At 44.8% G+C, this 13,356-nt stretch overlaps 1 protein-coding gene across 1 annotated transcript in view; it reads left to right on the plus strand.

Moving 5' to 3' along the window:
- The window catches only part of LOC310862475 (eukaryotic translation initiation factor 4 gamma 3-like), a 90,877-nt gene that overhangs the window by 43,848 nt on the left and 33,673 nt on the right, over window positions 1–13,356 (plus strand). Inside the window, 5 exon segments of the mRNA XM_083770406.1 lie at window positions 2,389–3,177; window positions 4,019–4,107; window positions 7,676–8,003; window positions 9,699–9,823; window positions 11,359–11,511. Coding sequence (XP_083626532.1) covers window positions 2,389–3,177; window positions 4,019–4,107; window positions 7,676–8,003; window positions 9,699–9,823; window positions 11,359–11,511 — 1,484 coding nt within the window.

Genomic DNA, 13,356 nt, shown 5'->3' on the forward strand with positions numbered 1-13,356 from the left:
GAGCTTATTTTAATCATGTTTAGGACACAAGAATGACTTTCCTGGGTGTTTTATGTGTGTAATATGTTTTAGTCATGACGCCATATTCATGAAAATGTGGTCTCACTTCCTGGTCTCACTTCCTGGACTACAAAGTCACACATCCATGCAGCCTCTCCCCTCTCCACAGGGAGGGAAGTGCACTAAAGCATTATGGGCATTGTAGGAATTCAGCAATCCAGTCAGACCCTAGTGAAACACACAGACTTTTTTTTCTTCTGGCCCATAGGGTGCAAATTTCAAATTGTGCTACTGTTATCTACTACAAATACTATTAACATTGAGTGACTGCGATTTCTTCCAGTGGTGAAATGTCCCTTTAAGGCTAAGTCATAAGTCGATGTAAATCACTGAATTTAACAGCTGAGAACAATATTATTTAACACAAGTTGGACATGTATCATCAAGGCACAAGATTTATATGAAAACAGATGTTGCTCAAATTCATCTTGATTTTTAGTTGTTGACATTTCAGCCAGGCAGAAGGCAGAGCTTATGCTTCGCCCCTATGTGTGTCTGTCTGACTGGCATGCCTTCAATCAACCACATGATAAGTGTCACATTTCTTATGCATGCTGCCCATGGGCTAAGAAAATCAATTCCCAGATATTTTTCAGTTCAGCTATAACAGCTGACTTCATATTTTGGCAAAAACCATAGGACGTAGACTGAAAAGATTTCCCATAGAAGTCACAGCCATTTCTAACTATAGTTGAAACAATTTACGATTTTCTTGTAAGTGAATAAGTGTATGGTTACGCCTACAGATATTGTCCAAAACTCACAAGATCTCACATAATCTCTGGAGATGTGATAAAAATGCATCATGCCGATTTGTGATGTTCCACGCCAGTAGACTCGCAAAGCCTCGACACATAATAACGATTGTCCGCTGCTAGCTTGGCAACCGTTGCTAACCCTGAAGCTTCCTCTGATCGTGCTGGCTGCAACCCACTAATACAGTACTTGTGTCGGGAAACCACACCTTAAAATTGTCTAGTTTACGTTAATTTGTCAGCTGGCTGTCAGTCGTTGGATGCCTACTCTTAAAGGTATATTCAGTGATTTCACTTAATTCAAATATCACTTATTTTTTTGTTTTGTTGTGATAATCCTCTCTACTATAGAGTGTGCTGACCATATAAGGAGTTCCTCCCTGTCCCCAGTTAACCCCTGGGGGTCAAAAAACCTTAGGTTTCGTTTTTGGCTCTATCCTGATTGGATGAAAGGCTTAGGTCCCAGCCAAAAACGAAACCTAAGGTTCTTTGAGTGAAATCACTGAATATACCTTTAACAACTTTAATATTTTTAGGTTTTGGATGGGGGGGGGGGGGGGGGGGGGCTTTCATTTGCATTACGCCGTCTCATGTTCCCAGTTTGGCCCTGTACAAACAATAATAATAATCAGCATCCTTTGCAATAGCCTATTCCCCCGCTGGCCTGTGCCTTTTTAATAAACAAGCACAACCCCAAAACAATGTCCTCATATATAGAGGGAAGTAGCGGCGTGCCTCCTGGCAGAGTTGTGCTCCACTGAGTGCCCTTTTCTAGTTCAATGATAATTTGTTGTGATACTAACTGATTAACCCAGTTTTTCTCATGCTACACTGCTGTGAGGCATTGCTGAAAGAAGCTTCCACTTTCATTTAAACTATAAATCATGATGCAACGTCAGCAAAGCAGTCTGCCTTTCCCTTAATTAAGCAGTATATTTATTTAGTCAACCTTGTTCAGGGTTTTTTAGAAGATTTACACTTTTCTGGAGTTCCGAATATGCAAACTGCAGACTGCAGATCAACACTGGATATATCAGGGTGGGTCCTCTGGCAACATGGTCTGCAGCTGTCGGTTTTGCCAACACTGGTCAGGCAGCCAGACACACTACAATACACTTGCATTTGAACCAAATAATTGTAGCCCGATCGTCAAACAGAACGTCTTAATCAAATTCTGTCTCTAAAAGTGGGTGGGGGCGGTCATATATTAACCCATTCTGACCGGGCACCCATTTTGGTGTCAGCATCATGTTATGCTTTAGCTATTTAAAAATAGCAGATCTACAAGCTCATATCGCGCCACCGAGTGGCGCGATACGAGCTTGTAGGTCTGCTATTTTTGAAAAATCGAAGAGCGACTGACATTTTTTAGAATCTGATCTCAGGTCAGAATGGGTTAATCAGACCAGTGTGTGTCCGGCGGAAACCTCGTATGAATCTGATCTCAGGTCAGAATGGGTTAAGATAGAGATTGCATTTGCTGAAATATTCTATGGCTTTTTTATTGAATGATCTGCTGGTTCTAATTTAATTCTAAATGTATTTGCATATCTGTGTGCTTTTGTTCTCGTAGACAACACACCAAAATCTGAGCCAGCTGCCCCAAAGTCTTCCTCACCTGGGCTCGCGCCGCCAGAACCCCCAGTGGAGAGACGAGAGGCCAGGGTCCCTGTGGTCGACCCCTCTCCTGCTGTTGAACCAGAGCTTCCCTGCCCCGACCCAGTGGCAGCCCCCGTTGCCCACCTGCTTCCCGCAGCCAACGCCAGCGAGCGTCGGCCGTCAGCGGGGGAGCCTGCCGTGTCGGCTGCCCCCATGTCGTCTTCAGCCGGGGAGGCCAAGCCACCTCCGCTGCCACCCCCCCAGACCCTCAACATGGACAAGCCTCTTCCAGAAGCCCCGTGCTCACCACTGCCCGCTGCTTCTCCAGCCCTGCCTCCACCCGAGGCCTTGAACGGGCTGGCGGACGCTGTGGTGTCCGAGCCTGACGTCCCAGTGAAGGAACCTTCTCCTCCGGTCCCAGCCGTGCTCCACCAATCCCAGGCCCCGGCCGCTCCCGCTCCTACAGAGGCCCTCTCTGAGACTTTGCCCTCCGACGTGAGGCCGGAGGTACCTATTGCTGCTACCCTCGCCCTCGTAGCACCTGCTACGGTGGCCGTGGTGCCAGTCACCCTGGCCGCTGGCCCTTCCCCAGCCATGCCGGCGCCTCCTCCCGGCCTTCCGCCTCTAGTGAAGGCCACAGCGGAGGTCAGTGAGCCCAGCAAGCCCTTAGACACTAAAGAGCTCCCCATCAAAGCAGGGGTAGAGACTGACTGCAAGACAGAGCCCCAGCATCAAGCACTAACCAGGAAGAGTCCCACTACAGGTATCCAGTACTCACTGTTTTGTTTTTGTTTTCTTTTGTGGCTTTCGCCTTTATTTTATACTTTTTATAGAGGGGGGGGGGGGACTGGTCTGATGAACCCATTCTGACCTGAGATCAGATTCTAAAAATGTCAGTCGTTCTTCGATTTTTCAAAAAATAGCAGACCTACAAGCTCGTATCGCGCCACTCGGTGGCGCGATATGAGCTTGTAGATCTGCTATTTTTAAATAGCTAAAGCATAACATGATGCTGACACCAAAATGGGTGCCCGTTCAGAATGGGTTAAGTGGTTAAGACCTTCACTAAATACATATCTACTAGAATGCCTTTTTGAGTGTTCATTGTGTAACCCAGTGGTTCTCAAATATTTTCATTTCAAAGGCCCCCTATAACTGAGAGTGTACAAATGGAACCAAAAGGACCCTTACGGGTCTTAATTGTTTCCATTTGTAAACTCAGTTACAGACCTGCAAGCAAGGATCCCAAATCTTATAGTACACCCCCTCAATGTACCACGAGAGTCCCTGGCCTGGACCCCACTTTAAGAGTCACTGGTGTAAACCTTTGTGGCAAACTCCACCGACCTGGTCTTCCAAGTGGAATAAACCAAACACCCAGAATTATGGGACCATGCATTTATTTTCTCTCAGAGGTATATTATGTTTTTTTCTATCCTAACGACCTACATCTCCTGTTACACATGCTGCCACTGCCAGGCACCACCGGCACACATAATCATTGTTGCATTGGGTTCATTTCTTTACGAAGGAGAGTAGTGTTGTCCGTTCTAGGTTGTTTCATCAAACAAACACTATAATAACACACTGATCTCCCCCTGCAGTATGTCTGACTGCTCCTGCTTCACCAAAGACCTGGAAGAAACCAAATGAAGTGGGCCCTGCCGAAGACACTCTTCAGAAGGAGAATGAGGCAAGTGACGCGTCACGATGTCGTACAACAGGGATTCATGGTTCCATTTGGTTGTATTGATTTGTGCACAAATATGCAGTAATGATAGAAATTTGTCAATTAAAAATAGGATCAACATTAATAGGTGAACCGTAATCGAATCATGAGGCCAGTGTAGATTGGATGAACTTGGATGAAATACCTTAGATTTACTTTGACACCAGCATTTTGTAAGCATTTTTCCCCCTCAAATGATGAACATCTTAATTTGGAAGTCAAAACAGTGAAAAGAGGGCGGGGGGGGAGTGAGGCGCTGAGAACAGCGAGGCACTGAAAGGCACTATGTGGGCAACAGTTCAAATGGAAAATGCTTCCACATGTGTGGCAGTGAGTGGAGTGCAGGCAGACGGACTGCAGGGGTTTGTTATGGTCTGAGGACGTCAAGCAGGAGTTATCCTATCCATCTTGTTGAAGCCCCGCTCCGTGTGAAAGCACCTCCGTCCCTCCACCTCACTCTTTCACCCCCTTTTCTTTCCTGTCCGTCTATCTCACTATCACTCTTCCTCTCATCCTCTTCCCTGCCCTTCTCATCGTCTGTCCTTGTCTGCCTCTCCCCAACTAATTCAGCCTCTTCTATCCATCATGGTCACTCTACCTTACAGAGCCCACTGTCCATCTATCTCACTCCCTTGTCTTTACACAGTAAAATACTTGGTCTTAACCCATTTTGACCTGAGATCAGATTCTAAAAATGTCTGACAGATTTTTCAAAAAATAGCAGACCTACAAGCTTCAATAGCTAAAGCATAACATAATGCTAAAAAAAAAAGGGGGGTTCCCGCCCAAAATGGGTTAAAGGAATACCAATTTTTGGTTCTGATTTGAGATTGTTGTTTGGTGTCATCGGGTGTACTTGTTGGCTTGTTTGATGTAATCGCTTCACTATGTCAATATTTCACACCGATAAACACGGAAGCTATAGGACATTTTTGCCACACTATTTTGGATCTGCAATAATCCCGCCTCCGAACATTTTGGTTGAAAGTAAAGGTTTCCCTTTATGGGTCCATTTGGTTACATGTGTGCACTGGATACACCCATTCTGACCGGGCACCCATTTTGGTGTCAGCATCATGTTATGCTTTAGCTATTTAAAAATAGCAGATCTACAAGCTCATATCGCGCCACCGAGTGGCGCGATACGAGCTTGTAGGTCTGCTATTTTTGAAAAATCAAAGAGCGACTGACATTTTTAGAATCTGATCTCAGGTCGGAATGGGTTCATCAGACCAGTGTGTGTCCGGCGGAAACCTTGTATGAATCTGATCTCAGGTCAGAATGGGTTAACACTGAGGATCTTTCTGTGTACTTTTAGCACTCTTTTACATCCCACCTCCTGCACTTCCTTTGCCCTTATCCGTGCGCGTGTTTACTGTTACCCACTTCTGCTTGGTCCCTTCTGTCATCATCTTTCACTAACTCCACACCTATTCCTTCCAACAAACCCCATCCCATCCAACCCTTAAAATGGCCCTGCTCTAAATATATACTATAGGCATACCACAGGATTTAACATTTGTTTAAAGTGTGGTCCCTAGATGTTGTCATGACTATGCTATGCTTGGCATGTCATGATAGCTGATTTGCCGAAAATACATTTATGGATGTCGACAAAACAGTCAACATGATTAGTCTGTTCATGGTTATTACTCCTCTACAAACTGCTTATACATGTTTATAAATGCTTTATAAAGTTATTGTAAAGTGTTAGTTTTATTTGTTTCGGTTGCAAAGGTTATTGTCATTAAAAAACAATCCCAAAGTAAAGCAAAGCCTTCGTAGAGTGACCAATTATTTAACTTGATTACACCATCTGGTGGTTCTACTTGAATGTTGTCAAACATGAAATAATGACTTGTGTAGTCGAGTCTACTTGACCAGTATATTAATCATGGTAGTGTTTCAGCAACACAAGCATAAAAAAACGCTTGAACATTGACGGTCCTCTGGGCTTGTTGGCAAAACGCTAGGGAAGAATACAGAGGACATGTCACTGATGTGACGTCACCGTCATGCAGAAGTGTTTCAGGCTGGTGGAGCCTTTAACCATTTCATCCCCGGCCTCATTTGTCCAACATCGAAGGCCGTCTGCATGCGCTGCATCAGTTGAATTGACTCAATGATGAATCATTGAGCATTAGCCAGTAGCCACAGGCACTTCTTATTTCTGCCAGGCCGAAGGCGTGGCCGGTACTCGTCCGTCCGTCCGTCCGTCTGTCTGTGAGCAGCTCATCTCTGGCACCGTTGGCTCGATTGATGTGAAAACACTGTGCAAACTAGGGCTGCGAATCTTTAGGTGTCCCACGATTCGATTCGATTCTTGGGGTGACGATTCGATTCAAAAACGATCTTTTCAATTTTTCCGATTCTCGATTCAAAAAAGATTTTTTTCCGATTCTAAAGCAGTTTTTTATTTTTTATTAAAAACAATTAAATAGAATTTTAGCATGATCTACTCCAGTCTTCTGGCATGAAAGCATAGTACATTTAGTAAAAAGCTTGTATAATTGTAAAGGTTTTATCAACTGAATGATTTAAACACACAAAGGTTAAATCCAAGAGTAAGAACATGTCTCATTTATTTAGCTTGCACAAATTTGAACCAGTACAAAAGTTACAAAATCTCTTCTCACTCAATACCAGAACAATACATTAGTATTAAAACAGGTGTAAAATAAATACAATTGGCAGGCTTAGCTTAGCTGGTAGTAAATGCACTATGCAGAAACCCAGGCCATAATGCATTGCATGCACAGGTAGTACCTGTGCATGTTTTTTTGTCAGGTACAGGTACGGTACATTTGTGCAAAAAAAATTGGAAAATGAGAATCGATTCTGAATCGGACGGCATTAGAATCGCGATTCTAACTCAAATCGATTTTTTTGACAGCCCTAGTGCAAACACACTCCCTGGTTGCCAGAGCAGGACTCCTGCCCCAAATCGGCCTGTTATAGCGCCACCAGTGGACACATTTTTATTTTACCCCTACAGATTTTACAATCATCGCAAATCAGTACACCTTCTAATCTCTATAGTCATGTGATCAAGACGGATCTGTCCAATTTGTCATATTCCATCCTGTTTGGCTAAGATTGCTATCTAAAGTTTTGCAGAAGTGGTTCACTTTGAACAAAAGGCCTCAAACCATGAACATGAGCAGCGACTCTTATGTCTCGTTATACATTTGGATATATTTGCTTACTTTTTGTATTGCACATGTGATTTCATGTTTAGCCCATTCTGACCGGGCACCCATTTTGGTGTCGGCATCATGTTATGCTTTAGCTATTGAAAAATAGCAGATCTACAAGCTCATATCGCGCCACCGAGTGGCGCGATACGAGCTTGTAGGTCTGCTATTTTTGAAAAATCGAAAACACTTTTAGAATCTGATCTCAGGTCAGAATGGGTTAATAATGAAACTGTCAGGATGTAATAGACATTTTTAGAATCTGATCTCAGGTCAGAATGGGTTAGTACATTCGTGAACGAATCTAATCTAAACGCGCAACTTGGTTTCCAATCCAGGAGGAGCCCAGGCCAGTGGAGCCGGCTGTTCGAGACCAGATCTTGCACTCTGCTCCCCTGAGCAGCAGTCCCACGCCCCTAACTCCTGCCTCCAGTCCGGCCCCGGTCCTGGTCACCGTGCCTGCTGCTCCGTCTCCATCTCCATCTCCATCCCCAGCCCCTGCACTGGAGGCCGAGGAGAACCCTGCCACCCCAGAGGAGAACGGCGAGACGGAGCTGGAGCCCATGAGGAACGGAGCCGGCCACACGTCTGAGACGGAGAGCAGCGACAGCGGCGTCACCCCTGGGGACAAGGAGAATTCCACTGGGCCAAGCCAGGATATAGAAGGTAGACTATAGAGGGACACACCAGAATCTGCTTTATCCCATTCTGACCTGAGATCAGATTCTATACGAGGTTTCCACTGGACACACACTGGTCTGATTAACCCATTCTGACCTGAGATCAGATTCTAAAAATGTCAGTCGTTTTTTTAGATTTTTCAAAAATAGCAGACCTACAAGCTCGTATCGCGCCACTCGGTGGCGCGATATGAGCTTGTAGATCTGCTATTTTTCAATAGCTAAAGCATAACATGATGCCGACACCAAAATGGGTGCCCGGTCAGAATGGGTTATTGTCACATTACAGGTGTAAAGAAGTGGGTGAAATATATTTTAAAATGTGTTTGCGCCATCATTTCGTAGATTCTGTAACGAGAGGGGATGGAGGTAGAGTCAGGGCAGCAGAGATAAGAAAGAAAGACAAATTATCTGTATGGTTTGAGTTCTGGAGTAGGAAAAGTTAATAGTGAGATGAATCAGCATATTTGTTGCCACAGAAGCAGTACGGTAAATTCATTCTGTATGGCCCTGCTACAAACATAGACGCCTAAAATGCAGACTTTAGACAACAGGTGCCAGCTGGCTACTTTTTTACTAGGTTTTTATCCCACGATTTTGTAACCCATTTTTTCACCCAGTGTCAATTATCTAATGTAATCCTGGGCGCTACACTTCCTCTGCCAACCTGGAGGGGGCAGTGGACTGACCTCATGCTTCCTTCTATACATGAGGAGTCCAAGCTGCTTCTTTTCACCTGACAGGGGAGAGTTTCCCCGGCCGGACGTAGCGCGTGGAAGGAACACGTTATTCCGGGCCAGTTCCTTTCCCCTCCATCAGGTGCCCCGGCTGGCCAGGGGGAGGTAGTTTAGAGACCAGGATTACTGCATGTTTTTGTGAGGGTACCTACCCTAAGGGACACGGGGAGAACATGCAGAAACTCCACACAGAAAGGCCCTTGGCCCTGGGTATGGGCACTGATGACGCGGAGGAGGGAACACGCCCCCCAGTGCCCACAGCTATGAGGCGACAGCACTACCGACTGTGCCACCGTGACCCCATGCTGGCTACTTTCTAACTGCTGCCCCTCGTGATCATCCTGAAGCCTAATTCGTCACACGACGGTGTTGCTTGTCACAAATACTAAACAAGCTGACAATGTGTTGTGAGCTTGTATTCAGCTAGTTTCGATGTGCGATACCACTGTGCAAATCAGGCTCTTAAATTAAGGATCCAACAGAGAGCAGAACCTACTACACCGTTTACTTACGTCTTCTTCGTGTGTGTGCACGCTTTTCAATTTCATTGCAGCCATAAAGTGCATAATAAAACATTTTGGCCATTATTCCAAACCACCAAACACCTTTTTATATCGCCCCTGTGACCTCGTTGGATTCCGGCGTTCTGCTATTTCCTCCCAGCTGGACATTGTATACTCTTAAGGAACACCCTGTAGTGGAATGACTGCATCTCTCATTCCAAAGGGTAACTTGTGACCCTGTAGATCAGCAGGCAACACCGTCGTATGACAAAGTATAAATCAAATCAAGCTTAAAACAAGTTTTGGCAAACCTTTGCCATAAACTACTACTATGTCTAAGACACAACGTTCTACAAAACAAACGACTCCCTGTGCCCTCTGTTTCCGACCCTCTATCTCTACCCCCCCCCCCCCCCACCCCCCCCTCGTTGGATGGTCCAGACCTGGCCGATCCAAACGGGAAGCGCCAGTATAACAGGGATTTCCTCCTGGGCTTCCAGTTCATGCCCGCGTGCGTACAGAAGCCGGAGGGCCTCCCTCCCATCAGTGACGTAGTACTGGACAAGGTGAGTACGTTTCCGCCGACCCATGTGACCTCTGACAGTGCCATCTGCCACTGAATAATATTAACCACATTTGCCCCAGTGTCCCTATTCTGGGGTGAACATTTCCCAAAAATAGCAGGTAGCGAATTTCCACATGGCAGGATTCCACTAAATGAGCGTGTCCGAGGTAGGAGTGACACCCTTGTAAAAAATAAATGGGTTGTGGTCCAGTAAGACCTGCAGTTGCGCCCAACAGAAGTACAAACACTCTGCTTGCTGGTACTGCAGCCTACCATAGCGATGCAATTGGTGGTTGTGGCTACCACACATGTGGAAGTGGCATACCATGGCTGGTGTGGTTAGCATAAAGGACTTTCATTCTTGACCTAACCTTCCACCACCAATTGGGTACATTTGAGATCATTACATTTCAGTCATTTCATAGATGTAATTCTAACGCCCTATTTTGCTCTAAACGCAAACGGTAGTTGTGAAATGGCAGGTGATAGTCAGTAGACGTATAAACTACAGTAAACTCCACAATGTTACCATGAATATTGCTTTCTATAGACGGAAATACACGTTAAAGATTTTGAATAAGGCCTGAAATGTGGGAAATCTTTAATTGCTCAGGGCTAATAAAGTCTGGTTTTCTTGACTTAGCCCCTACTTGGCTTTGGTAGGTTGCATGCACAAATGTACGCGTAGAGCTTTGTTCGCTCCACAAGATGCACACATTATGTATGGGTGGAGCGTCTATAGCTTGCAGAAATGCGGCTTTGATTAAAATCGCATTGCTATTATGTCACACTTGGCAGTGTTGATGGTACTCTCCCCACCCCACCCACCACCCCAAGAAAAAAACAGGACCCGGCCTGTGAACAGTTGAAGAACAAATCCCAGAGTCTTTTTTTTTTGGTTTTTCCTAGAAAGAAAACTCCTGCTGGAAGAGCAGAGAGGAAGTCAAGGACAGCTTGAAAGACAAAAGAGCTGGATTTGTTCACTTCTCCTCCCCCACAGCACTCTCTCTCTCTCTCTCTCTCTCTCTCTCTCTCTCTCTCTCTCTCTCTCTCCCTTACTTCCTTCCTCCCCCTTCTCCCGCCACATCTGGTTCTGACTCCTCTCCCTCCGAGCCCCCCCCCCACCCCTCCTCCCCTCACTCCCCCCTCACTGAATCAGCTCAGTATAATTTATCACTGAGTACAGTCAAAACACATGGAACATCGGAGTGGTTATGTACGCTGTAAGCGCGGTGATTTACCGTAGGCCACCTTTACAGGACAGCTGGGCCTGAAGTGTACTCAAGCGTGCATTCACGCTTCGCACACACCAAAGTCAGAGGCTCACACTCTCACACATGACACATTATCAGAGTGTCAGCATCCTATTGCCCCATTCCAGTGTTGTTAAAAGATCACTACTCCCCCTGCTGTTCGGTTGACACACTTGCGTCTTGTGTGTGTGTGTGTGTGTGTGTGTGTGTGTGTGTGTGTGTGTGTGTGTGGTGTGCTTATGCTTATACTTAACAACTACCTGTTGTCTGGTGTGATTTGCAGATCAACCAGAACAAATTGCCGCCACGAGTATCCGAGACCCGGGTAATACAGAGAGGGCCAGATTTTACACCCGCCTTCGCTGAATTCGGCAGGCAGATGATGATGGCTGGCATGGCCGGGATGGCCGGCATGGCCGGGGGACGAGGTGCTGTGGTGAGTCTCACACTTAAAACACCTATAAGTACAAGATACAGCAAAACCAACATTTAAAACCAATGACTGACTTAACCCATTCTGACCTGAGATCAGATTCTAAAAGTGTCTTCGATTTTTCAAAAAATAGCAGACCTACAAGCTCGTATCGCGCCACTCGGTGGCGCGATATGAGCTTGTAGATCTGCTATTTTTCTTGCTCATGTAGCCTAGGTTAATCAAATAGTAGAGAACACCTTTAATTGAGATTGAAATAATGTTGATGTTCGTTCCACACACACACACTTTCTCAGCTGTTTTACTGGCACATGGGCAGATGGCACAATCTTGGACACTCAAAGTCAGTCACACACACACTGACTCACACCCACACACTGCGATGTCTCGTCCTGTGAAAGGGATAATGAAAAGTTCTGTGGTTAAAGCAAAGTGTATGACTCAAACAGGATCATAAATAGCCCTCGTTTGTTGTTGGGGGGGGGGGGGGGGACATCATCCAAATCTTTCCTTGTAATTTGTGAAGTAGTGTTGTTGTAACGTGTCCCACTGAAACATTTACGCTGGCAGCCATTTTTGACCAACTAGTAACTACCATCCCAAGGGTGTACTTTATACCTTATCTAGACAAATCAGCCATCACTGCGCAATCCAAGAGCTTTGTTTCATATTATGCTTGTAGAAGGTCTATGACAAAGAACTTTTAAGCCTCTGCTTTACGACACAATAGCCACATGGTATTGTGCGGACGGCAAGCATTTGATCTGACCCGTAGTGTTCGGTGACAGTCTGCTTTGCATCTCCATTCAACAATAGACCTGTTAATCGAGTCGCAAAAGACAGGTGAAGCAAAAATCCAAGGTTTGGAATGTCAAGTTAATCCAGTAACTAAATTATGTAATAATATAGTTTTAAGTCCATGGGCACGTGCCATTATCATTTTAAATCCATAACATGTCTATAAGTAATCAACGACAATTTACAGCATATAGATAAGGAATTTAAGTCTCTGACTGCCCATAACCACTCATCACTTGGTGATTGGTTCAAACTTGTTTTGCCATCAAGTAGTGCCTTAGATCCCGTCATTTGATATTTAATAATAATAATAATAGCCACTGGCGTTGCTAGCAAGATCTCGTTATTTGCGTTCGCTGCTTAATACTTGATGGGCTTTTCTTGTGTGAGTGCAAAGTGTGAACTGTCATGAAATGTGTAATGATAAAGGCCTAAAATAAAGTATTTAGCCGAAAGAGAGATCTCAGCTAAGCATCACAGTGGTGATTTTAATATGGAAATCCTGTACTGGTCAAGAATTGTTCTTAATTAAAAAAATAAAACTGATGTGGGTCAAATATGGGGGAAAAAACATGCCATCTCGTCAAATCATCGACAATCAATGTATTGAACCTGCACCAATAATTTATGAATCTACCTTAAACAGCTTAAACATTGGTAGTTTAATTACTACGCACACAAGTTTGTGGTGGAGCATGGTAGCAAGGGCTGCAATCCTGCAAACAGATGTATTTATCCAAGCGGGACCAATATTTTAACATCTGTTTTTGCGTTCACACCTTCCACGTGATTGTTTATATGCCGCTGTTGGTGAATAATACATGGAGTCTTGTACGTAAGATATATAAAATAAAATAAGAAACTAAAAGAATCCACCCAAACCCTGATTCGAACCTACCGTCCGAGTATGCGTGTACCATACATGAACTTAAACATACTGTACCAGACAGTCACACAAAAACCTTTCTTTCCAGTTGCTGGCATTTCAGCTTTTAAAGTTAATGGCATTTGAGATGAACTCAACATCCATCCCAATTTGACCATGCTGTA

The sequence above is a fragment of the Protomyctophum parallelum genome (assembly GCF_964188405.1).
Source record: "Protomyctophum parallelum genome assembly, chromosome: 8".
In the NCBI taxonomy this organism is placed as follows: Eukaryota; Metazoa; Chordata; class Actinopteri; order Myctophiformes; family Myctophidae; genus Protomyctophum; species Protomyctophum parallelum.